This window comes from Fukomys damarensis, unplaced genomic scaffold (genome assembly GCF_012274545.1).
Source record: "Fukomys damarensis isolate Sample0158 unplaced genomic scaffold, DMR_v1.0_HiC HiC_scaffold_34, whole genome shotgun sequence".
NCBI classification, from domain to species: domain Eukaryota; kingdom Metazoa; phylum Chordata; class Mammalia; order Rodentia; family Bathyergidae; genus Fukomys; species Fukomys damarensis.
This window is the reverse complement of record NW_022900946.1, coordinates 7,191,793-7,216,257: the sequence shown is the minus strand read 5'-3', so window position 1 is coordinate 7,216,257 and position 24,465 is coordinate 7,191,793. Positions and strand designations below refer to the sequence as shown.

At 45.2% G+C, this 24,465-nt stretch overlaps 1 protein-coding gene across 1 annotated transcript in view; it reads right to left on the bottom strand.

Moving 5' to 3' along the window:
• Positions 1–2,720: 2,720 nt before the first annotated feature.
• Positions 2,721–24,465, bottom strand: part of Bmerb1 (bMERB domain containing 1) — a 110,189-nt gene continuing 88,444 nt past the window's right edge. The window contains exons 3-6 of the mRNA XM_010610789.3: positions 14,636–14,709; positions 8,020–8,134; positions 6,865–6,947; positions 2,721–4,328 (exon numbers count right to left, since the gene is read on the bottom strand). Coding sequence (XP_010609091.1) covers positions 4,216–4,328; positions 6,865–6,947; positions 8,020–8,134; positions 14,636–14,709 — 385 coding nt within the window. The 3' untranslated portion in view covers positions 2,721–4,215. The remainder of the gene's footprint in view (positions 4,329–6,864; positions 6,948–8,019; positions 8,135–14,635; positions 14,710–24,465) is intronic.

Sequence of the window (24,465 nt, the reverse complement as noted above, 5' to 3'; positions counted from 1 at the left end):
CCAAGGAGATCCTTTGAGGGTTGGGTCACTCTGGAGAGAGAAAAGACTGATCTGATTTGCCTCTAAATTAATACTCTGAGGGGAATGTCAAATGTCCTTTCCAGGAGAATTCCTGGAATTCTGCCTGGAGATAAGTAGCCCTCAGGAACAGCTTAGGTTGGAATATGATGAAATCTGGTTACAAAGCCAGATTAAAGTAGATTCAGGAGGAAGATAGAGACCAGAAATGGAAATAGCCAGGGTATAAAGGGTAAAGAAGGTTGTGAAGGTGTGAAAGACGGGGGCTGTGAAAAGAAAATGGGAGCTTGGCAAGACCCTGTCAGATTAAAAAAAGGGGCTGAGTTTGATGCGAAGGCCCTTGGGTTCAATACCCAGTACAGTAGACCCTTAACTTTCGAGCTCAGTTCATTCTCGTGAGCTCAAATTGGTCAGCGGAAGGCTCAGGCTCCTCTGCACAGCCTTCAAGGTCTCTCCTGTATACAGTGTCCTTGGAGAGACAATGGCCCAGGATTTCTCAACCCCACACAGGAAAGGATGTTGTAATGTTCCTTCCAGAACTCTTCAAGGGTTAAATTTATATCTGAGACCATCTGGAAGCACAAGTGACTGGCATTTCCATTGTAACTCAAGACAATGTTCTTAAAACAAATTCTGGTTGTGGGCTGGGGATTTAGCTCAGTGCCACCATGCCTGCCTCATAAGCACAAGGTCCTACGTTCGATCTCCAGTACCAAAAAATAAAATTCTCATCGTAACCCAAGTTGTTTATATGTCAGAGCAGTTGTAACTCAACGGTCCACTGTACCACAAAAGCGGTGATGAAAGGTGATTTTTTTTTTTTTTTTTTTTGTACCAGGGATTGAACTCTGGTCCTTGCGCTTGCAAGGCAGGCCACCGAACCACTGAGCTAAATCCCTGGCCCCTGAAAGGTGATTTTTAAAAATTTTTAATTTAATTTTTAGTTTTTGGTACTGGGAATCAAACTTGGGACCTTGCAAGGCAGGTGGCAAAACCTCACCGAGCTGAATCCCCAGCCCTATTTTTGTTTTTTAAATGAGGGAAGGAGAAGAGAGAGTTTATAAACATACAAAGACAGAACTGAAGGCAACAGGAGAGGCGGGTGAATGATGAGTGTACCACTAATTACCTGTGGGACCTTGGGCCATGGATTTACTGCCACTTGCTCATCTGTGAAGAGGAAGTAATGACAGGCTCTGCCTTGGTGGGCTTCTGTGAGGAGCAAGCGTGCTGATGTGTGTCTATTGCTTAGTGTACAGTGATAAGCTGCCATAAATGTGACTTCTGTTAATGCCTTCCCCATGGCTTCCCACAGAAATGAGTGTAGCATGCAGGATCCCACAGCCTTCTAAGTTTCCAGGTTTGCAGGCAGCCCTCGTGATCCAGGAGCATTATGAATCACTACCTTCTGCTCTTCTGCGAAAGTCTAAATAAATGTTTGCTTTTTAAAATGTCAGTGAAGGGGATTTAGCTCAGTGGTTCGGTGGCCTGCCTTGCAAGCTCAAGGACCTGGCTCAATCCCTGGTACCAAAAAATAAAAAAATAAAAATGTCAGTGACATAGCAGGATCCTAAGGTAAGCCCTGTTGCAGGGCTCAGTGGAAGTTTTTAATGAGGATCCAATGACCCCATGATCTGTCACACGGGTGAGTGCCAGCTCTGTGGCTGTCTGAGGTCAGGCCTCCCCAGCCCATGTTGCCCACCAGAGAGAGAGAGAGCAGCAGCCCTTTGTGGCCTGAATTTGGATTTATTGTGAATTAGAGTGGGAAGGGTCTGTAGAGGGTTTAATAGTAGGTCCCCAAAATGCATGTCTACCTGGAACCTCAGAAATGTAATCTCAATTGGAAATAGGGTCTTTACAGAAGTGAGGTAGATAGGATCAAGCTGAGAGACCATGCTGGATTCGAGTAGGCCCTAATGCAGTGACTCATGTCCTTGTAAGACGAGGAGAGAACGCAGAGACGTGAGGAGGAGAAGGCCATGTGAAGATGGAGGTAGATTGGACCAGTGAAGCCAAGGGAGGCCCAGGATTGCAAAGATCCACCACGAACTGGAAAAAGCAAAAAAAAAAAAGCATCTTCCCTGAAGCCTTGGGAGAGAGCATGGCCCTGCAGATGTCTTGTTGCCTTTGGCCTTCAGAGCCATGGGAGGCTGGATTGCTCTTGTGTGAAGACCCCAGCTTGAGTTAGTTTGTTACGGCAGCTCTACGACACCCATTCAGCCTGGCTCCATGCTTGTCTAGGTACAGGAGGAGGTCAGGGTGTCCCTTGCTTGACTAGGCTGGGAAGCCTCTTCAGCATCCGAATGGCAGGAAGCAGTGTGGGGACAAAGCCTGGGCTGAACAGAAATACATCTGAGACAAGAGTGGAGGCTGAGGCATGCTGTCCCCTGGGAGGGGCCGTCAATCTGAAGACTGGGGCCCCTAGTCCAACATACTTGGGGTCAGCTCCAAAGCTGCTGTGCATGGAGACACCTGTGCATACACTTGTGATCTAGAAATATTTTGAAAATTGCTTCTCATTGATGGCCCCAGAGTGTTACTTCTAAGAGTTTATTTTGGACTGGGGATGTCGCTCAGTGGTAGAGCACTTGCCTAACATCTAAGGCCCTGGATGAATCCCAAGCGCTGAAAAGAAAAAAAGGAAAGAGTTTATCTTAAGGAAAAATAAGAATTTAAGATGAAGTTTTATCTCCTGAAGGCATTTATCATAACATTATTACAATACTGAAAACAGGACACTTTCTAAGTGTGAGCCCAGTAATGAAGAAATGGTGATGAGTGACAGGTATAATCACAAGATGGATTACTAAGCAGCCATTCTGAACATTTGCAAAGAGTGTTTAATGTTTACAAAGAGCTTTTAGTGATGCAAGGAAATCATAGTGATCTAGTGATAAGTGGGGGGAAATTTTTGTTATAAAATGGTACAATATGATGTCAAGCAGGAAAAACAAAATGCATAAAAAATACTTCAAGGAAACATGCCAAAAAATCAGAGGTCTCTAGAGGACTCGTGGGTATTTAAAAAAAAAAAACAACTTCTTTATGCTTTGTATACTTTTAAAATTATTTACTATGTACATGATTTACTTCTATAATCAAGAAGAAAAGTAAAAACTATTAAAATGCGTACGTGGTTTCCACTTTTATTTTCTCTGATGGATGATTGCACATCAGTGAGTCTTGAGTTACGCTAACTACTTAGGCCGGGCACGACACACATACACGTAAAGAGGTCACACAGGCTGTGCCGGGCTGGCTGTAGCAAATGTACATCAAGCTACACAGGCGGGGTTATTAGGCTGGTTCAAATACACCACCACATGACGGGACACGGTTGGGTCAGGCTGCCTCTCCTGCCTGTTCTTCACGGAGGTCTTGTGTCCGGCCGGTGGGGCGCATCCTGCTAGCGCTCCTGCAGCGGCCCCCGGTGGGTGAAGAGTACCTGAGTCAGCATCTGCTGGTCTCCAGGTCTCCTTCTCATCCTCGTTGACCTCAGTGTGGGAGACTGCAACTCTCAGCCAAGAGCATAGCGGACCCCTCCTGATGTGAATCAGGCCCAGACATGGGGTGGGAGGAAGCAGGAGATGTGAGTACAACAGCACACCCTAGCTCAGTGTTTACAGGCCGGCCATCGGTCTCCAAGAAGGCGATACTCATGGCACCTGAGAGACGCATGGGCCGGGTGGAGCCATCCAGAGCACTCTCCCTGGGAGAGGACGGACGAGGGCGGGGACTTGTGCCCTTTTGGGCCAGGCCGGATGGCAGAGCTAGGAAGGTGGATGCGGGATATGTCCAACGTGGTGCTGGATTGTTGAGAAGTCAGAACTATACACACCTGGGGATCACGCCCCTCTCCCAGTTCATTCGGCATGGTGGGTTAGATACAGCTAGAGAGAAGTGGGGATATACTTTCGTGAGGGAGGACTTTTCCTGGTGGTTGGATAAATGGTGAGACAGACTCCTGGGTTCGGCATGCTCTGGGGAGGGCCATGCGACAGTGAGGGACTCCTATTGCTACACTCTGTACAGGGTGGCTGGGCCCGCCTGCCACGGCCATGGCCCCTGGTGGCAGTCACAGGCTTGCCTTTAACCCCTTCTGCCTTGAAGAGTTCTTGAGCCCCGGTGAAGTGGGGGCTCTGATGACAAGAGGGTGGGAGGGGATCCCCGCAGCCCCGGGGGTACCCCATGTGGGGGCTACATGATGTTGCACTGGGTGGCTCCGCAGCAATCCTTGATGAGTGCCAGCCCTGTCTTGGCCACCGTGGGCTTGCTAGGTGGGGGCTCTGCTTTCTTCTCTGCCCGGGAGCCTGCAGCAAGGGAGAACACAAGGAAGAGGGAGATGGGAGGGGAGCAGAACCCCAGGTGGGCAGCCGCAACCCCACCCTGACTCCTTGGCCAGGCCCTGTTGTGAGTGTGCATTTTAGATGATCCAGTGACTGTTTCCACTTCCTGTGGGCCTCTTGTTCTCGGCCTCTTGTCAGAGCTTTCAGCCCTTCTCCCACTCAGCAGTCCTAACCGCTGTTATCTCCCAAGCCCTGTGCAGGACCTGCCATTCAAGAGGTATTTGGTGAGCGGACAAAATGAGAACTTTTTTTCAGGTCACTTCACTCTGAGGGTTCACATCTTTCAACTCTGGGAAGGCTGATTTTTTAAACAAGTCTCCTTATTCTTTGTTTTTAGAGAGAACACAGCTTGCAGCAGTTGATTTATTTGCTTGCCTATCTTATTTATTTATATTTTTGTCTTGCCAATAATGGAATCCAGGGCCTCGTGCATGCTAGGCAAGCACTTTGCCAAAGAGCCACTCCTTCAATGTACTTATTCTTTTTTCACAGCATCCTGCTATTTCACTATGGTTTTATTCCTTATCTTATCCTTAATGATATTTCATTTATTGTCTCTTCAAAATAGTTTTGTTGTGAGTCGGGCGTGGTAGCGCCTGTAATCCCAGCACTTGGAAAGCTGAGGCAGGAGGATCTCTGTGAGTTGGAGACCAGCCTGGGCTACAGAGTTCCAGGGCAGTCTCAACTACATAGTGAGACCCTCTCTCAAAAAAACAAAAAATTAAAAATTTAAAAATTTAAAAAATAGTTTTGTTGTGTCTGATTCTTGGAAGGTCATCGTCTTTGTTGCATTACTGATTCTCCTCATGGTAGTAAAATTTTTCGTGGGTTTTTTAATTTTATTGAGAGCTCATTTTTTTGAGGAGTTGCTTTACCTATGGGAGTGCTAGGTACTATGGGCTGCAGAAAGGTCCCTAATGGGCAGTTCTGCATTTCTCCTGCTAGGGTCCCAGAGATTTCACTGGCTTTCATCTAGTTTTTATTTTTCAACTTGGGATTCCAGCTCCAAATGAATAGTGTAAATTTGGGGCATATACTTGGCCCCTTAATTGTACTGCAGGCTTGGTGTTTTGATTTCTTGCCAGAATTGTTGCTCTTTTCTATCTATAATCCCACATAGAAGGCAAGTTTCCTTGCCCCTCTGAGCTGCCAGGTGGGGTTTTTCTACTTTGCCTTTCATGGAAGAGAGAATCTATTGAGGTCATTGGCTTTAGGCAGGGATCCTGTGCCTTGTGGTTTTAGGAACCAGCAGAAGGGAGCACACTTTTTTCTTTCTTTACTCTTGAACTCTACAACTGTTTTCATGGGATGCCAATGGACAGCATAGTAAACGACATTTATGGTTATTTAGTGTTCACTTTTCAAGTTTTGTTTTCCCAGCAAGATTTCTAGTCCCTCTTCCTCTGGTAACAGCCCATGTCTCTGTGGATCAAGGAAAGGGCATGTGACAGACCTGACCAATCAGAGCACTCCAGCCTCTGGTGACAGTGATAGGCCGAAGGGGTGGCAACCTGAGCCAAGAAGGACCAATCTGAGTCATCCCCTGAGACTTATGTACTTAGATACCCAGAGAAAGAATCTGGCACTGCCTTGGAGCTACCAAGCTATGGTTCTGGGATTCAGGCCCATGGAAAAGGCCTGTGTATAGGGGGAAATGACACTGACCTGCAAAGAAGGGTAAACATCAGAAATGGAAGGGAAATGAGGGAATTCTAAGAGTGTTCAGTCCCTGTAGCCCTCGTTCTTATGGCTCTTCCTCCAGCAAAACTCCTTTTGTGCTTAGACCAGATTGAATTGGGCATCCATTTCTTATGACTGAAAGAAGCCTCCCTAATACAGCAGTTAGACACATTTGAGGCAGGTGGCAGAACCACTGAGCTAAATCCCCGGCTGAGTGTTAGACACATCTGAGAAATAGTGAGTCAATGGAGAGAAGAAAGCTCGTTGACAGTAGGATCCATTATCACTTTAATATCATAAGGGACCCTGGGGCCTCCAAATAGAGGCTCAAGTGTGCAGAGTTTCTCAAACTTATTTTACATAGAACCCCTTTTGCTCTAAGTACCTTGTAAGACTAATTTTTTTAAGGCTAATATTTTGAAAAATGTGCTGCTATTTCTTCCAGATATTCCAGCCCTAAAGTGGCCACCCAGTTCCTTTTGTGAAATTCATCAAATTATGTGATTAGGGAGGGCCAGCTGCTTCCAGGACCAGCTACATGGATTTTGGAGTTCAAAGCCAAATAAAAATACAAGGCCCCTTGTTCCAAAAATATTAAGGTTTGCAAGACGGCAATAGCAGAAGTTCAGCTCTGAGCCCTTCTTGGCATGGGGCTGGGGAGCCATACAAGCTGCAGGCCCATGAAGCTGACGCTATCTTCTGCCATCCCATGCTCAAGTCTAATCTCTAAAAAGCGTTCTGTCATGCACCTCTGGGCTATTGCTTTGAAATATCCTTTTTTCTTTTGGGAGGGAGGAGGAGGAACAATGCATGCACTCACTGGCTGGAGATTTGGTTACTTTGTCTAGAGGTTTTAACTTGATTCTCAGGAAATCAGCCATTTCCTTATCTTCTTCTTGCTCCCTGGGAAGGCAGATATGGAAGAGAGAAGACAGTAAGCAAGCAAAACATCAAGGAACTAAAAAAAAAAAAAAAAAAAATGAGGTGAAAAGTAGAGTGTGGGGACCAGATGTTGGTCTTTGTGAATGGTGCATATATGTTGTTGTGTGCTATGTGTATGTGGTGTGTGATACTATGTTTAATGAACCTGCTCTGAATATCAACAATGGGGTACATGGTGACCCAGGGCTAGGATAAGACCCCAGGACAGAAAGAGGGACATTATAGGACCCAGCTTCCCTGCTGGATCATTGATCTGGGCAATACCACTCCAGCCCTGTACTTTCAAGCCACTCTGGTCATCTGTTTCCGCAAGGTTTGTGGCCAATCTCAGAAAGCAAGTGACTCAGCTCTTCAAAGTCACAAAAAATAAAATAAGTGGGCCAACTGAGCTGAGTTAGGCAAGGCACAGCCTAGGTGGCTGCAGAGAGGGACTTCAAAGGACCCAAGACTAAAGAAGTTGGCTCCACAAGGAGAGAGACAGCAAAGGCTTTGTTCTAGGACAAAAATATTCAGGAATGAACATGAACAGCTTTTCCCATGCCCAGTTTCCTTGGGAACTGCACTGTGGCTCCAGAGTTCATGGTTCTGCAAGTGAAGTCGAAAGGTACATGTAGGTAGCAAAAGTATTAGAGCCCCTGAGAGAAGGTAAAGAAAAGGACAAAGCAGGTAATTTGAGATGACAGGAAAAGCAAGCAATTCATAGTTTTGGTAGAGACAGGCGAGGTTTGGAGAAATTGCCTTATGAGTTGGAAGGATGTGTAGGGAGCTCTGCCATGTGCAGTTCCTCCCTGGTCACCTCTTTGAATGACATCACCTGAGTCACACAGGCCTTTGCCAGACTTTGGGGACCAAGTTGACATTTCTCTCGAGTATATGAAATCAGTCTTCAGACCAGAAGGGTGGGATTCTTTTGGGTTCAGTGTCTGGGAAGCAATGGCAGAGACCATCCTGGTCAGATAAGGCTGTGAGTCCTCAGAGCAGGTCATGCGTTAGTGGCAGGGTTGGGTCAGGCTGCCTCATGCATCCCTCTCACCTCAACCGCTCCACCTCGGCATCATCCACAAGAAAATCTCTCTTCTGTACCAATTTGTGGATCTTCTGGATTAGTTCGTCCTCTCTCTGCTTCTGCAACTTGGTTTTTTCTTTCTCTGGGAAGAAGAAAACATCAGTAAAGAAATGGTTGAAGGTAAATATTTGAAGCTCGTGAGCCCAGTGGTTTAGGGTTGGAATCTTGGCTGTGTTTTTCACTCGCTGGGTGTCTTAGTACTTTCCTCATCACTGAGACAAAAGGATTATTTTGGCTCACAGTTTCGATGGATTTGTCCCATGGTCGGTCAGCTCCATGGCACGGCAGAGGGGTTTGATGCGTGAAAATCTGCTCACATCATGGCAACTAGGAAGCAAAGAACCACAGGAGGGAGATACACCCTTCCACATCACGGCCCCAGTGAGCCACCTCTTCCAACCAGGCTCCACCTCCAGCTGACTTTGGATGGAGCCCACTGGAAACTGTGAGCCAATATAAGCCTCTCTCCTCAAGTTGTGGGTGTCAAGTACTTTGTCACATCGACGAGAAAGTGGCAGATACAAGTCTCCGAGTCAGTGGCCAATGCTCCTCACCTGCCTGTGTCACATACCTTTCCTAGCAACACCCCCACCTTCATCCAGGCACCATCCTCCTGCTTAACCGACCCTTTCATTTTACCGCCATCACTCACTCACCTACTTGCCCATGAGAACTCTAGCTTGCCAACTTCACTCTCTTCCGGCATCACATATCCTGCTTCCTCATGCCTCCACAGGCTGGCCATGTTGTTGTGCCCAAGTCGCGAAGTCCCCAAAGACCACCAAGGAGTCATGTCCGATGCAATTGCAAGAGGAGTTTATTGCAAGCTCGAGCTTGGACTCTCAGGTGTCACCATCACAGCGGCTTCAGACTGAGAGCCCAGATCCAACTTTGAACCAAGTTTATATAGGATTTTTCTGTTACTATTTTTAGTTTTCCCTTATCATCAAGGGGCATCGGGAGGAAACATTGGAACATGACCTAATGCTTACATGTGCAAATTTATTATGGGGTGCTGGGAGGGTACGTATTGGAAACTTACCTAAGGCCTTTAGAGAATTAATTCCTCTTTTCATTAAACAACTAATTCCTCTTTTCTGACTTTTGCTAAGACATATGACTATCTATGTCCACTATAATTAATTCCTATATCAACTATAACTAATTCCTATATTGATTAGATCACCCAAAAAGAAGCTTGTCTTAAAAAGAGAAATAGAAGCAGGGTGGAGATGCCCTAAAAGAGGAACTGCAATTGTCAAAGCACAGAGAAACTGCCACATAGAATGGAATTTTTCAGAAAGGAACTTTTGCATTTACTCTATTCTGGGTAAGGGGCATGGAGCCCACCGTGACCTGGAAACTTGGTCCTCACATTGTGACCCTGCCACATGCTTCTTACCTCCTCCACTTATCTCCTAAGCCAGGCTGCCACCATTCCCCCAGGACCATGCTGTGACTTCCGATCTGGTCTCCCTGGTCCATACCTCCCATCACAACTGAGACTCTCACTGTAGATCTAGACAGTCCTGGCCTGAGGCCCCAACTTCCCCACTCGTTCTAGCTGTGCAACTTTGGGCACATTCCTCAACCACTTGGAGTATCCAGTCTCTCAACACAGATAAACATAAAGTTATTGCACATTTCAGGAGAAACAAATCAAGTGAAATACCTGGTGCATAGTAAAGGCTTATGAAAAGTTAGCTGCCATTATGATACGGAATTATTTTATTTTCTTTGTTGGTGGTGCTGGGGATTAAATCCAGGGCCTGACCCATGCTAGGAAAGCTGAGCCATCACCTCAGCTCAGACTCTTAGTTTATGTTGTCATTGTGCTTTAATGATTTATGCCCTCCAGATTAAATATTTACTGAACCAGGTATAAAAGAAATAAATACTTATTTAATGGAGGAAGAGCAGATCTCATAAAGTGCACACACAGGTAAGAGCTTAATAAATTGAAGCCGTTGTAGTGACAGTCATTATGTCATGAGCTTTACAGTCTTTTAACCTGGGCTCCTCAGTTTCTGCACAATTAGCACGGGGCAGAATGGGGCTGCTTGTCTGTTGCAGGGCTGTGCTGGGCACAGCAGGATGCCTGGCCTGCAGCCACTGGGTGCTTTTAGCTCCCCCTCTAAAAGCTCCCCCTCTAAAAGCTGTGACGCCTAACTGTGTCTCCAGACAATGCCAGATACTCCCCAGAGATCAAAACTGCCCCTGTTTGAAAACCACTGGTTTAATCTTTCCCCTGAACCCTATGAAAGGACATAAGTTTTAGATCCAAGGGGAAGGCACCTGTGGCCTTCACAGCCTCCCCTAAGCATCCCCAGCTGTCCGGAGGTGGTGAGAGCAGTGGGGGTGGTGTGAGACATCCCAGCCGGACCTTGAGAAGCCCTCCAGCTGGAAGGGCCCCGGGTGTTCTCCATCCTCAGTCACCAATCTCTATCAAGGCATGGTGAATTCTTCTCTGACCCTGGCTCAAGAAATGTGGTTTTCTCAGCAGCTCACTGTCCTCTGTACTTAGTACTTCTATTATTGATGTGTTGCAAGAAATATTCATAGGCTTTTCTTCCCCTGAACTTGACTACTTGCATCTGGAAACCTGGTGCTGGTACAGGGAAGACAGACAAGGACACCCAGCAAGAAGGATGGAGTGGGGGGAGTCTGCCAGGACTTCCAGATCTGAATTCCTCCGTGGAGGTGATGGGAGGAAGCGGCCTGCAGGAGAATCAGCAGGACTGGCATTAAGCACCTGGGCTCCGTTGCTGTCTAACCCTAGTGTAGTTTGAGTCACGTTCTCAGTCTGCGGCATCCATTGGGTGGGACTGAGAGCCTCCGCCTGCAGCTGTGACGGCCCTGACCCCTGCTGTGGAGCATCAGTACTGAACCTGTCTGTATTTATGTTTTGGCACTGTGCTTTTCAGAGATTGCTATCACACATTTTTATTATTTTCTAGTGCATTAAAGGTTGTTTATTCCATCTGATGTGGTACCACATGCCTGTAATCCCAGTTACTCGGAGCAGGGAGGGGCCGAGGCAGGAGGACCACAAGTTTTAGGCCAGCTTGGGCAATTAGCAGGATTGTCGCAAATAAAAAATGCAAAGGGTTGGGTGTGGTGGTGGTGGTGATGGAGGTGATACGCGGCTGTACTCTGAGAGGCTGAGGCAGAAGGATAGCAAGTTTGAGCTCAGCCTGGGCAACTCACCTTGTCTCAAAATTTTAAATAGCCTTGGAGTCGGGCGTGGTGGCTCACACCTGTAATCCCAGCACTCGGGAGGCTGAGGCAGGAGGATCACTGTGAGTTCGAGACCAGCCTGGGCTACATAGTGAGTTCCAGTTCAGTCTCAACTACATAGTGAGACCCTGTCTCAAAAAAAAAAAAAAAAAAAAGCCTTGGGATGCAGCTCAGTGTGAAGGTCCTAGGTTTAGTCCCTAGTACTGAAAAAATATATTAAAAGAGGATTGGGACTGTAGGTCAATGGTAGAGCACTTGGCTAGTAGTACAATACTTCCCTTGGCCCGCATTACCACCAAAATAATCCCAATTAGTGAATTTTGGGGGCTCCTCTTAAGTGCCTTGTCCTCCTTATCCTAAATTTGCCCCTCAACAGCCGTACACCTCAATCGGTGCATTCAACCACCTATTTCCACACATGCTCTATAGGCTGCCACTGCCTCAAGTGGAGCCCTTTGGCCTGCAGGTCCTTGGGAACTTCATGGCCATACACTCAGGTTTCCTGTGCCTCACCGATCCCCCATGTCCCCTCTGAGCCAACAGTGGGCCCTGAGAAGCCTCCATCCAGAAAGGTCGTAGTGCTGGGCATGCTGGCGCACACCTGTAATCCTAGCACACGGGAGGCTGAGGCAGGAGGATCACCATGACTTTGAGGCCAGCCTGGACTATAAAGTGAGTCCCTGTCTCAAAAACAAAACCAAGAAACAAATCAGAGAGGTTATACTGGCCCATGCCAGACCCATCAGTGTCTCCTGGGAAGTGGGAATTAGAGCACAGAGGCCCTGAGAATTGCTTATTGCTTAGGGAAACCATGAAAGGGAAGGTAAGTGGTCTTCCCTTTTAGAGCTTCCCAAAATGGGGGTGAGCAGCAAGGACCATTCCATTATTTTCTCATTTTTATCTCAGGCCCTTGTGAGACTGGCCTGAGCTTCAAGCCCGCAGTAGCTGAATATTACCTCACCACCACCAGAGTCACATCTACTCTGACTAGAAATGCTATTTCCTCTTAAAAGTTCATGTCCACCCTGTTCAGAAATAGCCTATTTCTGAAGTAATGTGGAAATTATGCAGCAGATGTATTTCATTCAGCTAAAATTAAGTGAGACTCATTAGAGCCAGCCCCAGCCCGATGATGGGAGTCCCTAAAAGAAGAGGAGGATGACACACAGGGACACAGAGAGGAGGCCATGTGAAGACAGAGGGAGAGCCTGGTGTGGGGCAGCCACGCGCAAAGAACTGACGGCAGCCACCAGAGGTAGGAAGAGGTGAGGGAGGATTCTCCTCTAGAGCCTCAGAGACAGCACAGCCTGCCAGCTGCTCCAGAGCTGTGAGAGATACATTTCTGGGGTGTTAAGCGGCAGAAGTTTGTTATGAGAGCCACGGGGAACAAACACTGTCCGAGGGTTCTGGAAGACTTCTCTGTCCTTCTAGTAACTGCCCATTTGGTGCACATATGAGCTTGGCTCGGTTTCTGGATCTTTCGAGCAAACTCTTCCTGGAAGGAGTCTAAAACGAGAGTGCGCTGTCACACCTGACTGCTCATCATGGTCGTTTGGGAAGCTTTTATTTGTTTATCTGTTTATTTTCCAGTCCTGGGGATTGAACTCAGGACCTTGCACTTGCCAGGCAAGCATGGGTGCCACTGAGCTACAACCCCGGCCCTATTTATTTTTATTTTCTTGAGATGGGCTGGACCTCCTAGCTCACTCTTCTCAGTAGCTGGGATTATAGGTATGCACAACCATGCCCAACTTTAGGAAAGCTTTTAAAACTTAGAGTGCCAAAGTTCCTCACCTGACCAATCCTAGTAGATGGTGTCTGAATTTAATTTTTTTCCTCGTTCATTTATTGTTTTATATTTGACATTTAACTTTTTTGGAGGGGGATGACTTTATTAAAATAATTCACACCATGCAATTCACCTGTTCCTAGTGTATACTCAGAGTTGTACAACCACTGCCACAATCCCTTTTAGAACTGTGTGTGTGTGTGTGTGTGTGTGTGTGTGTGTGGTACTAGGGATCAAATCCAAGGTCTCACACATGCTAGGCAAACACTCTGCAGTGAAGCCACACTCTCCATCTCAGAACATTCTAATCATCCCCCGAAGAAAGCCTGTCTCCGCTGGTCGTCACCTCCTTTCACTTAGAACAGTCGTTCATTCGTTTATTCCCAGAGCCTGTAGAGTTCCTGGCACCTGTACGTCCATAAAGCAATAGCACCTGTGCCTGCTCCGTGGTGCACACCTGTCTGTACAGCCGGATGGCTTTGGGCACCTATCCACTGTGTTCACACCGTGGGACGTCACAGCAACCTCATGAGGATCACATTACTGGTCACATTTTAACCATAAGGGATATAAGACACTACCATTTGGACCCCCAAAGTCCCCCAAGGACTCACATGTTAAAGACTGGGTCCGTGGAGCAGCAGCATTCAGAGGTGGGGCCTTTGGGAGGTGACTGGATCCTGAAGACTCTGACCCATTGATAAATTCATAGTTTAATGGGCTGTTGGGAGGTGGCAGGAGCTTCAGGAGGTGGGGCTTAGGTGGAGGAAGTAAGTCACTGGGGATGAGCCTTTGAAGAGTACATTTTATCTCCCGCCCCTCTTTCTCTCATTCTTCCTGGTTCCCAGCTGCTTTGTCCCACCAAATGCTCCCTCCTCCTTTAAGGTGTGGTGACAGGTATTGTGTTTCAGCGGTGAGAAAGTGACTGAGACAAAGCCAAATAACTAGCAAATACAGGGATCGGGGAGGAGTGACTCAGTGCTTGAGTCTTTGTCTAGTATGCATGAGCCCTGACTTAACACGCATAGGCCCTGGGTTTGAGGCTCAGTGTTTCAAATAATAATAATAATAAATAGCAAGTGTAGGTTTTACTCCTAAGTTAGTGCTCATAACCAGTATACTTTACCCATTCTCAATCAAGATAATAATGATAATAATTGCTAATATTTATTGGACTCTTTGGGCCAACTATCAAGCTAAGCATCTGGCTGGCAATTTATTTACCATTTATATTTATTTACATTTATCACAATACTATCTGTACCCAGTGAGTTAGGTACTATTACTATTATTACCTCACGTGTCTGAGGAGGAGAAATTGTCTCAGAGAGGAAAAGTGAATTGCCCAAGGCCAAAAAGGTGGCCATAATTAGCACTTAAACACAAGTCTGCCCAAATTAAACCATGTGTATTTGAATCATGTGGCCAGGGAGCACTGCACTGAAAGAATGAGCCATGCTAGAAGACATGAACTTTGTCTTCTGACCCCAGGGACACAGATAGGGGGCTGGGGTCCCTGAGAAGCTGCTAAGACCAGATGAAGCTCTGCACAGTTACCTGGGATGGCGACCAAGTTCTGCAGCTCCTGCTTCAAGTCCATGATGTCCTTGCAGAGCTGGATGTCGTCCATCCTGGGGAAACAGAATGTCATGCAACAGTAGATTTGGACAAAGAAGGCTTGTGGGCGTGGATCAGCCCCCGTGCTGGCTATGCAGGCTGCGATGGTTGATTTGGGCATCTCTGGACTGCACTGAGGGTTACCTACACAGCCGGAGTAGCAGTGTTTCTGGAAATGTCTGTGAGGGTGTTTCCAGGGGAGCCTGGCCTGCAAGGCAGTGGAGAAAGTGGAGAAGACCCTCTTTCCATGTGGGTGGGTACTGACCAGTGGGCTGAGGGCCAGATGGAAAATGAAAAGGAAGAAATAAGGGGTGATGTGTTTTCTCCTCACCTCTGTGTTTTTCTCCCTCTCTTCTCCCCAACCCTACCCCTCTCTGGGAGCCAGATACCCTTCTGCCCTCCGGCTTCAGAACTGCACCCTTTGGAATGGTTCCTCGGGGCTGCATCATCGATCTCCATGATTCTGAGGCTTCTGGACTGGAATCAAGCCACTCTACCAGCTCTCTGGTTCTCCAGCTTTCAGATAGCCTGTCAAGGGACTCCCCAACCTCTGACCGTGTGAGCTAATTCTCTGCCTTATGTCCTAATGGCTTTGTCTCTGTGGAGAACCCTGAGTAATACACATATTCACTGTATAAATTTATGCTCATAAGGAGGATCCAAAAACTGCCCCATTATTCCACTACTCAGAAACAATCCATTACTGTTAAAAATACCTTCATAGAGTTTTTTCTAAGTTTATGTGTCTGGTTTATCCTGGCTTATATGAGCAAGCTATTTTCAGTCAGGTTTTTAAAAAATCAGTTTGTGTAAAAAACATGTAAGCATTGAAGAAATTCAAAACACAAAGTCTTCCTTTAGAAAAAAACCATTGTTAACAGTTTGATGTGAAGTCCTCCAAATTAAAAAAAAAATGCTTATGCCATCATATATAACATCATTATTACTGTATATATTTTACAATTGAATTTTTAAATTTAATAATTTGGAGCATGCAGTCAATATATGCAAACCTACTCATTTTTAATGGACATATAGTTTTAAATTTATTTGTGGGTATAATTTCTTTAACTAGTCTCGTGTGCATAGACATCTGAGTTTTTAGTTGATGCAATTCTATGATAAATTCCTAGAAATGCAGGGCGGTGGAGGGCGCTTGCTCCTGTAATCTTAGTAACTGGGCTAAACATACAATTTTGCACTCAGCATCACAGATTTTTTTTTTGTGTGTGTGTGTGTGTGTGTGTGTGTGTTGTAAAAATTGACTCATCTTATAGAAACAATATTTATTTGTTTGTTTTTGGTACCAGGGATTGAACTTGCACCTTGCATTTGCAAGACAGGTGGCGGAACCACTGAGCTAAATCCTGGGCCCTAGAAACAATATTTTATGATGGCTTCACCGACTAGATTTACACAGCTGTGTTCACTAAGTTCTCATTTTAAATACCTAGGTGGGCTTTTCTGGTCCTTTGTCTGATTTTGGGTACATTTTTTGTCTGATTTTGTTAATTCATTTAAGCATTTTTCTTCATGTTGGCTTAGGACTGCTGAGACATACTCTCACATCACTTTCCCTCAGAGTGTACGTCCCTCTGCGTGTCTTCATTGAGCATCTGCTATACTGACCACTGGCCTAGGCTCTGGGGATGCATCAGCGACCAGGACCTCATGAAGCTGCCACTTTCAAAGCCAACCGAAAAGATGCATGCACACATAGTACATTCATCTCTCAGTCTCCATGGGGATTGGTTCCCAGGCCTCTGCAGATACCAGTCTGAGGATGCTGGAGTCCCTTATGTAAAAGGCTTAGTATTTGTGTACGACCTACCTACATCCTCTGTAAATGTTACATAGATAGTTCTCCTTTAGGAAGTACTAACAGGTAAAAGTCTGTACATGTTCAGCACAGACACAGTTTGTTTGTTTTTCCTGAGCATTTGCAATCTGGCTGAACCTAGGGCTGTGGAACCCTTGGATACGGAAGACTGGCTGTGCTCTGGGTGCTATGAAGAAGACTGAAGCAGGTGATCCTGCAGCATCTTCCCCCAAGAGCCTGACCCCTGCCTGCCCTTTGCTGATCTGGAAGTACCCACATCCATTCCAATCCCAGCATCCCAGCTTTCGGAACAAGAGGCAGCAATGCTGGCTCCTGCCTGCATCTCTTGTTGCCAGAGGCATGTGGAGCACTTTTCATGCCCTGCCCTGGAATGAGTCTGAGCTTGCCAGAAGGACAAGGACCATTCTTGCTGGCTGTTAGCAGTCATTCAACTGGAGGACCTCCAGAATCCTTTTCCACAACTATGGCAGACATCTGGGGGCGGTTTTGGTCCCTGAGGACATGGGGAAGATCTTTTTCAGGGGTTTTCTCTCTTCTTTGTCTCTCAGCTGCAGAGTCAATTTTGATTTAAAAAAAAAAAATCTGTCTAATGTCGCTTGTTTTTTCCTGCGCTGCACGACCCTCCAGAAATGAGAGACTTCTTAATGGTTCATCACATTCAACACTCTGCTCATTACAGTTATGTTGCAGGGGTGCTTCTCAAAGAAATCCCAGCACTCATTCTATTTTCCACAGCCACATCACTGCTAACCTCCTCTCTTCCTCGGTGGAAGGCGCCTCCTGCTGCTCACTCTGGAGTTCAGCAAGTTCCTCTGTCACCAGCTCCTCCTTCTGGTTCTCAACAAGCTCCTCTTTGTCTGCACCATCAGGGACCCACACTCCTGCCCATGGGCACAGTCTCCTCCATTGCCTGTGCCTCATCTCTTCAAAGTCACCTCAGTGACACATTCTGGCCACAGTTTCCTCCCCACGAAGTTTAAGGGCTGGTAGGTGACTCCTTTTTAGGCTTTGTCAATGAGGCTGATGCAGAGGAGGACACTGACGTGTTTCTTACAGATCTCTTTCAGAGTCCAAGGTGTTTCTTCAGCTGACATCAAAACACCTGGTAAACGCTGGACGTGGTAGCGCATGCCTGTAATCCCAGCACTCGGGAGGCTGAGGCAGGAGGATCGCTGTGAGTTCGAGACCAGTCTGGTCTAAACAATGAGTTCCAGGTCAGTCTCAACTACATAGTGAGACCCTGTCTCAAAAAAACAAAAACAAAAAAAACCCAAACACTTGGTAAAGAGCGCCTGTGTGTACAGCTCATTGAAGTTGCAGGCCACTTGCTGGTCCATGGGCTGCAGAAGAGGTGTTGTGTTTTGGGGAGGAACTAGACCTTTATAAAGTTATAGTCAGCATCCATATCATCCACTAAGGCTGGAAAGTGTGCCAGGCATTGTCCAACAGAAGAAGGCACCTTTCAGGCAATTGGTTGTCAGATATTTCTCTTTTTTTGGTGCCGGGGATCACAGAAAGATATTTCCTAATGGCAGCCATTTTATTTACAATTGCCTTGTGACCCAAGCTTTCACACTGACACCCCCCACATGACAGGCAGTCTGGCCTTGTTCACATGCTATTCCTGGAGTTCGCGAGGGGTCTGGGAATGTGGTGCTTCAGGCACAGCAAAAGGGTCAATCTGTCTTTTATGGGCTTGTGTTCCTCCAGCAGTGCCTTTTCCTCTTCCCTGATATAGGTTCTGTTCATCATCCTCTTCCAGAAGAGCCCTTTTTCAGCATGGTTGAACCCTTGCTGACCGATGTATCTTTCTGCTTTCATGAACTCCATGAATTCTTTCTTGCAGACTTCTGCAGCGGCCTTGTCAGAACTGGTAAAGAAGTCAAGATTTTAGACTTCGCCATCTAGTACTCTGAGTCCAGATCAGTCACGTGAATACCATGCTCATAATTTTCTACAATTTCCTTCTTCAATTCAGTGGTTATTTTCTTCAAAACCTTCGCATCATTCTTACTCTGCATTCCTGTCACCTTCATTACCACTCTGTGCTTTCTTTTTACCGCCATGCTCACTCCGTACTTTCTCTGGAGCTATGCTGGCTTGACCACCATTAACTGTGCAGTACTGTATGAGCTAAAAAGCACACAAAAACGCTTCCCAGCAAGGGCGCCCAGGTCTGTCTGCGCCTGTGATCGGAACTAGAGGAAGCCACGCCCACACGTCAGAGCGGGAAGATGGCGGCGCTCAGAGGATGATGGCCGCAGTCGTGTTCGTCTCTGACGAGGAGTTTGTGAGCGGAGGCAAACTTTTGCTGAACATTTCTGTTCGTGAACCGATTTGTTTGCAAACAGAAGCTTTCGAGAACTGAGGTATTATTTACTAGGTCTTTGGTTATTTCATCTGGGTGCTTGGGGTGCGGGGTGCTGCTGTCCTCTCATGGGTGGAGCCCATGGATAAGGTTAAACACCCTACAGTGCACTGCCCCTCACCCCCCACAACAGAGAATGACTTGGTCCAAAATGTAAATCATGATGAAGGTGAGAAATTTTGGGTTACAATCCAGAACTGACAGAGATACCTTACTGGTAATTTTTGAAAGGTGGGAGAGATGGAAAAAGAAAGAGCAGTGATTAGGAACCAGGATTTGGGACTAATAGGATCACAGTTTAAGTTTCTAAATCTCAGTCTTCTCATCTTTACAACAAGGTTGACAATCGTACTATTCCTTAAGAATAAATATGCTTTACATTATTTTTTCTGGTACTGGGAATCGAACTCAGGACCTTGCGCTTGCTAGGCAGGTGTGGCACAGAGCCACTGAGTTACATCCCAGGTCCAAGAAAAGGTATGCATTGTCAAATGCTGGGCATAGTGCCTGGGATGTACATGGGAAAATGTCCACTATGCGGTTATCTATTTTTATTATTAGCTATGAGAAAGAAGCAGAGAGAAAAAGAGAAAGAGAAAGTGATGCTGGTTAAGCCATGCATCTGAGCAATAGAGCTAACTAAAAAAAAATTTTTTTAAAGAACTTGATTGATTGTATTCTTCTCTGTAAATGCTTTTAAAAGACATTTTTATATGATGGTAGAATGAGATTTCCAACCACTGTAGAAACTTTGGAAAATATAAAAAACAAGTACAACAAAAAAAAGGAAACTAAAACTACATATAATCCTGACTTGTATGTATTAGAGACTATGTCTCCTCTGAGAATTTTGGCATATTTCATGCCACTCCGTTTCCCATGCATACCCTGGCTATGGCAGCCTTTTCCAGGGCCCTCCACCTTCATCCTTCATCTATTTCTGGACTGCACTCCGTGGCCATTAAATTGTCTCCTACACAGCCAAACCCACAGCACACCGACAAGTATGCTGGGATCTACTGGGATCTTATGGGAGTCACACCTCTGGTCTCTGTCAAGATCTGTATAAGATGGCACTGTTTTCCACAACTCTCTATCTGTCTCTGTCTCTCCCTGCCCCTCGCCCTCTCCCCCTGCCCACTTCTCTCTCCTCCCACTTTCCTCCAACCAAGGGGAATGGTTAGATTGGATCCCAAACGATTCACTTCTGATCTTCAATTTACAAACCCCAGTTGGATCCCATCACCAGCTATCCACCAGAGTCAAGAGTCCCTTCAGTTAGTTAAAAACTGGTCTTCTGGAGGGTGGAGAGATCATCTCTTATTAAAGAAAACAAGAGCTAGTGTTTATCAAGCAATTTCTACATGCCTGGCATGGAGACCTCAGCAATTTCCATGTGTACATCCATTTGAATATTCACATCAGTCCTGTGAGAGCAGTGCTGTTTTATCTCCATTTTATGGGTGAGGCAACAGAAGCCAAGCAGCATGCCCAAAGTTCCATACTGGTAAGTGGCAACCTTGGTGCATCCTCTTGACAATTTTACCTTGGCATCTCTTCTCCACAGGTCTGCAAGAGTTAGGGCAGATGTGCTTGGTTGCTGACTTCTCTGATTTTTCCCTCCCCTTTGTCCCAGAACCCTTGTTTGTTCAGGAGGCAAAGTGTCCAGCCCCAGATGAAAACCAGACACAGCAACTCTATTTTCTTTTGCCAAACATCCAATTTTCTAGACTCCCTTGCAGGTAGAGGCAGCCATGGAACCTGGTTTGGGCCAATGAGTTGTAAGAGAAAGTGCTTGGGGGCTTCTGGGAGAGATGAGGAGAGTCTTGGGTGCTGTCCCTTAGAGTCCTAATCCTGCTGTCATTATGATGGTGGGGATGACAAAGGGCAGTGAGGAAAGAGCTGAACCACTGATGACATCCTGGAGACACCCCATGGCCCTCAGACCACCTGCATCTAGACCTCTTGAATAAATTCAGTGGGTCCTGTGTGCCCACGGGTTCTTCATCTGAGAATTCAGCCAACCATTGTGAATGAAAAATATTTGAGGGAAACACTGCATTTGTACTGAAAATATGACATTTTTCCTTGTCATTATTTCTGAAACAATACAATATGATAACTATTTACATTTTATTAGGTATTACAGTTAAATGATTTAAAGTATATGGATGGATATTGGTAGGTTTTATGCAAATACTATGTCATTTTATATAAGAGGCTTGAGCAGCCACAGATTTTGGTGTCTTGGAACTAGCTCCATTGAATATTGAGGGCTGTTGATAGTAAATGTCCATATAATTTAAGAGTGATCAATTGTCTTGGTTTGACTGGGGCTATCCCAAGTTCAGTACTGTAAGCCCCATGTCCTGGGAAACCCCATAATCCCAGGTAAACTGGGACACTTGGTCACCTGGAATTAAGACAGAATTAATCGAATGTTCTGTTAATTTGTAACTGATGATATTTTCATCAATGTATGTGTGAGGACAGGTGCATTCATAGTAAGAGTAGGGCCAAAACATACCTATATATACCCTGGTCATTGCAAGCATTTACATTATGGTAATTTTTTCAATCCTATTAAATAATATTGTTCAAAAAAGCATTTAAATTGTTCATGCCAAATGCTTTAAAAGCTTGGCTAGACTTTTAGTATATATGCTGCCGAAGCGAGCACTGCTAGACTTTTAAATAAGCCACATTAGTCTAGCTCTTTGCGTGGTTATTGCTGAATCCTGGAAATCAAACTCCACTGCTGCCCTCTGGCTTCAGGAGGTGGGGAAGAGAATGCAAGGAGACAAGCAAAGTAATCTGTGTCATTCTTCATTTAGCCTTCATGCTGGGGCAATGGTGGAAAATTGGTCATTTTAACAGCTTTGGGCAAGAAGAGGTGATCAGGCCCTGTCAGAATAATAGAGCTGCTGCTTTACAAAATTTCTTTGAAAATGACATGGTCCAGAGGTGCTGGCAGTTAGAGCTAGCAGCAGCCTAATGGAACCCAATAGAGATCATGATGTGGAGGCAGAACTTGATTACCGGAGGAAGCAGTGACTTTTTAAAATAGTATTTATTTGGCTCCTTTTTTGGGGAAGGCTGTGTACTCCTTGGCACGGTGAAGAACAGGAAGTAACATTTGCCCTCGCAGATGGAAAGAGGGTCTGGGATTCAGAGCTCACATCAAGTCTAAGCCCTACCACAGACCTGCTTTGTGACCTTGGGCGAGTCATTCCTTGTTTTCTCACGCATAAAATGAGGATTTTCTTTGGCCCTTAGAGCCTCATTCTGCACAATGATGACATAAACTGCTTTCCATTCTGCCACATTTAAGGCCAGATCTCAGTTCTGTGATGTACTAGCTGTAAGTTCCTTCACACTGCCAGCCTCAGTGTTCTCAAGTAGAAAAGGAATAGCATCTTTATCTTGAGGCTGTGTGAGAATTAAACAGGCAGCCTACTGATTTGCACGCAGAGAGCAGGTGCATAGGAGAGGCTACTTCCATCCGCCCCTCTGCCCAGGGTGGGAGGGAGTGGCTTGGCTGAGTCACTCCTGTTTTATCCTAGCCAGCGTTCTTACATCAAAGAATGTGTATCACCTTCTGTGCTGGATCAAATGGTACCGAGTAGATGAATGTGTTTACTTTGTTCAGCTTTCTCTGGATACATGGGTTTAAATGCTACTCCCAGGGAGACCCTGGGCTCAGTCATTTCTCAGCATCATGCTGGACCAGAGAGCTGCCCTCCAGTGGTCACACACAGGAGATGGTCACCACTGGGATGCATGCTTGAAGGCCACACTGCCTGTTCTTTCTCACTGGTTCATTTAATGATCTATGTGTCAGTCTCCATCCATGTCACCCTGTACTCTCCCTTGCTTGTAACCTGAGCCTCATTTTTAAAGATGATGTTCCATTTCCAAAAGAATATGCTCTGTACAACTCAGCTCTCTGTCCTTTAAGAGGATTCTAGACTTAGTTCTTACTCACCCACCCTCTATCCCCACACTGAGAGTCAACAAAATGTCAAACTGTCTTCATTTGCAGATGGCACGATTCTTTGCATAGAAGACCCCAAAAACTCCAACCAAAGACTCTTAGAACTATTAAATTCAGCAAAGTGGCAGGATTAAAATAAACACAAAACTTATAACATTCCAATATGCCAACAATGAACAATGAGAAAGAAATTAGGAAACAATAGCTCCAGAAAAATTAAATACTTAGGAATTAATTTATCCAAGAAAGTGAAAGAAGTCTATAACAAAAAAACTATGGTATTGTGAAAAAAAGAGACCAAAGAGGACATCAGAAAAATGGACACTTTCCCTTTTTCCAGATAGATGAACCAATATTGTCAAAATGACCATATTACCAAAATTTGTATATAAATTTAATTCAATGCCAATCAAAATACCAACAGCATTCTTTTCAGAACTAGAAAAAATAATCTTGGAATTTCTTTGGAAATAACTTCAAAGAAGAGACTCTGGATAGCAAAAGTAATCCTGGGCAATAACAGCAAAGCAGGAGGCATCACAATCCTGGATTTCAAGTTATATTATAAAGCTACAGTGCTAAAACCAGCATGGTATTGGCACAAACACAGACATGCAGATAAGTGGAACAGAATGAAGAATACAGAAACTATCACATGCACATTCAGCTCTCTCATCTTTGACAAAAGGCCCAAAAATATACTCTGGAGAAAAGCTCTTTAACAAATGGTGCTGATAAAGCTGGCTACACACATACGAAAGAAGGATGCTATACCCATATCTCTCATTGTTTACTAAAATAAAATAAAAATTTATCAAAGACTTAGATATTAAAGTAGAAATTCAATCTGCTGAAAGACAGAATTGATAAAACTCTTCAAGACATAGGCATAGGTAAGGATTTTCTGAACAGAACCCCAATTGCAGAAGAAATAATACCAAGAATCAGCAAATGGGATTGCATAAAATTAAAACATTTTCTGCACAGCAAAGGAAACAATCAACAGGGTGAAGAGACAACCTATAGAATAGGAAATTTTTTTGCTGGTTACTCCTTAGACAGAAGACTTAATATCTAGAGTAAAGAACTCAAAAAAATTAGACCCCCCCCCGAAAAGATCCAATTAAAAACAGGCCATTGAAATGAAGAGACACTCTTCAGAAGAAGACAAATAGCCAATAAAATGCAAAAATGTTCGGCATCTTTAGCCATTAAAGACATGCAAATCGTAACACTGAAATTCTGTCCTACTCCAGAAAGAAAGGATATCATCAAGAACTCAAGAAACAACAAACATTGGAAATGTCGGGGGACAGAAACACTTCTGCATTGTTGGTGGGAATGTAAACTAATACAACCACTATGGAAATCAGTGTGGAGGTTCCTCAAAAAACTGAAACTAGAAATCCCATTCAATCCAACTATACACCTTCTTGGCATCTCCCCAAAAGAACTAAAGACATATTACAGTGACACATGCCTACCTCTGTTTATTAGCTTAATCTTAGAAATGGCCCTATATGTCCATTAGCAGGTGAATTGATAAAGAAAATGTGATATATATATAT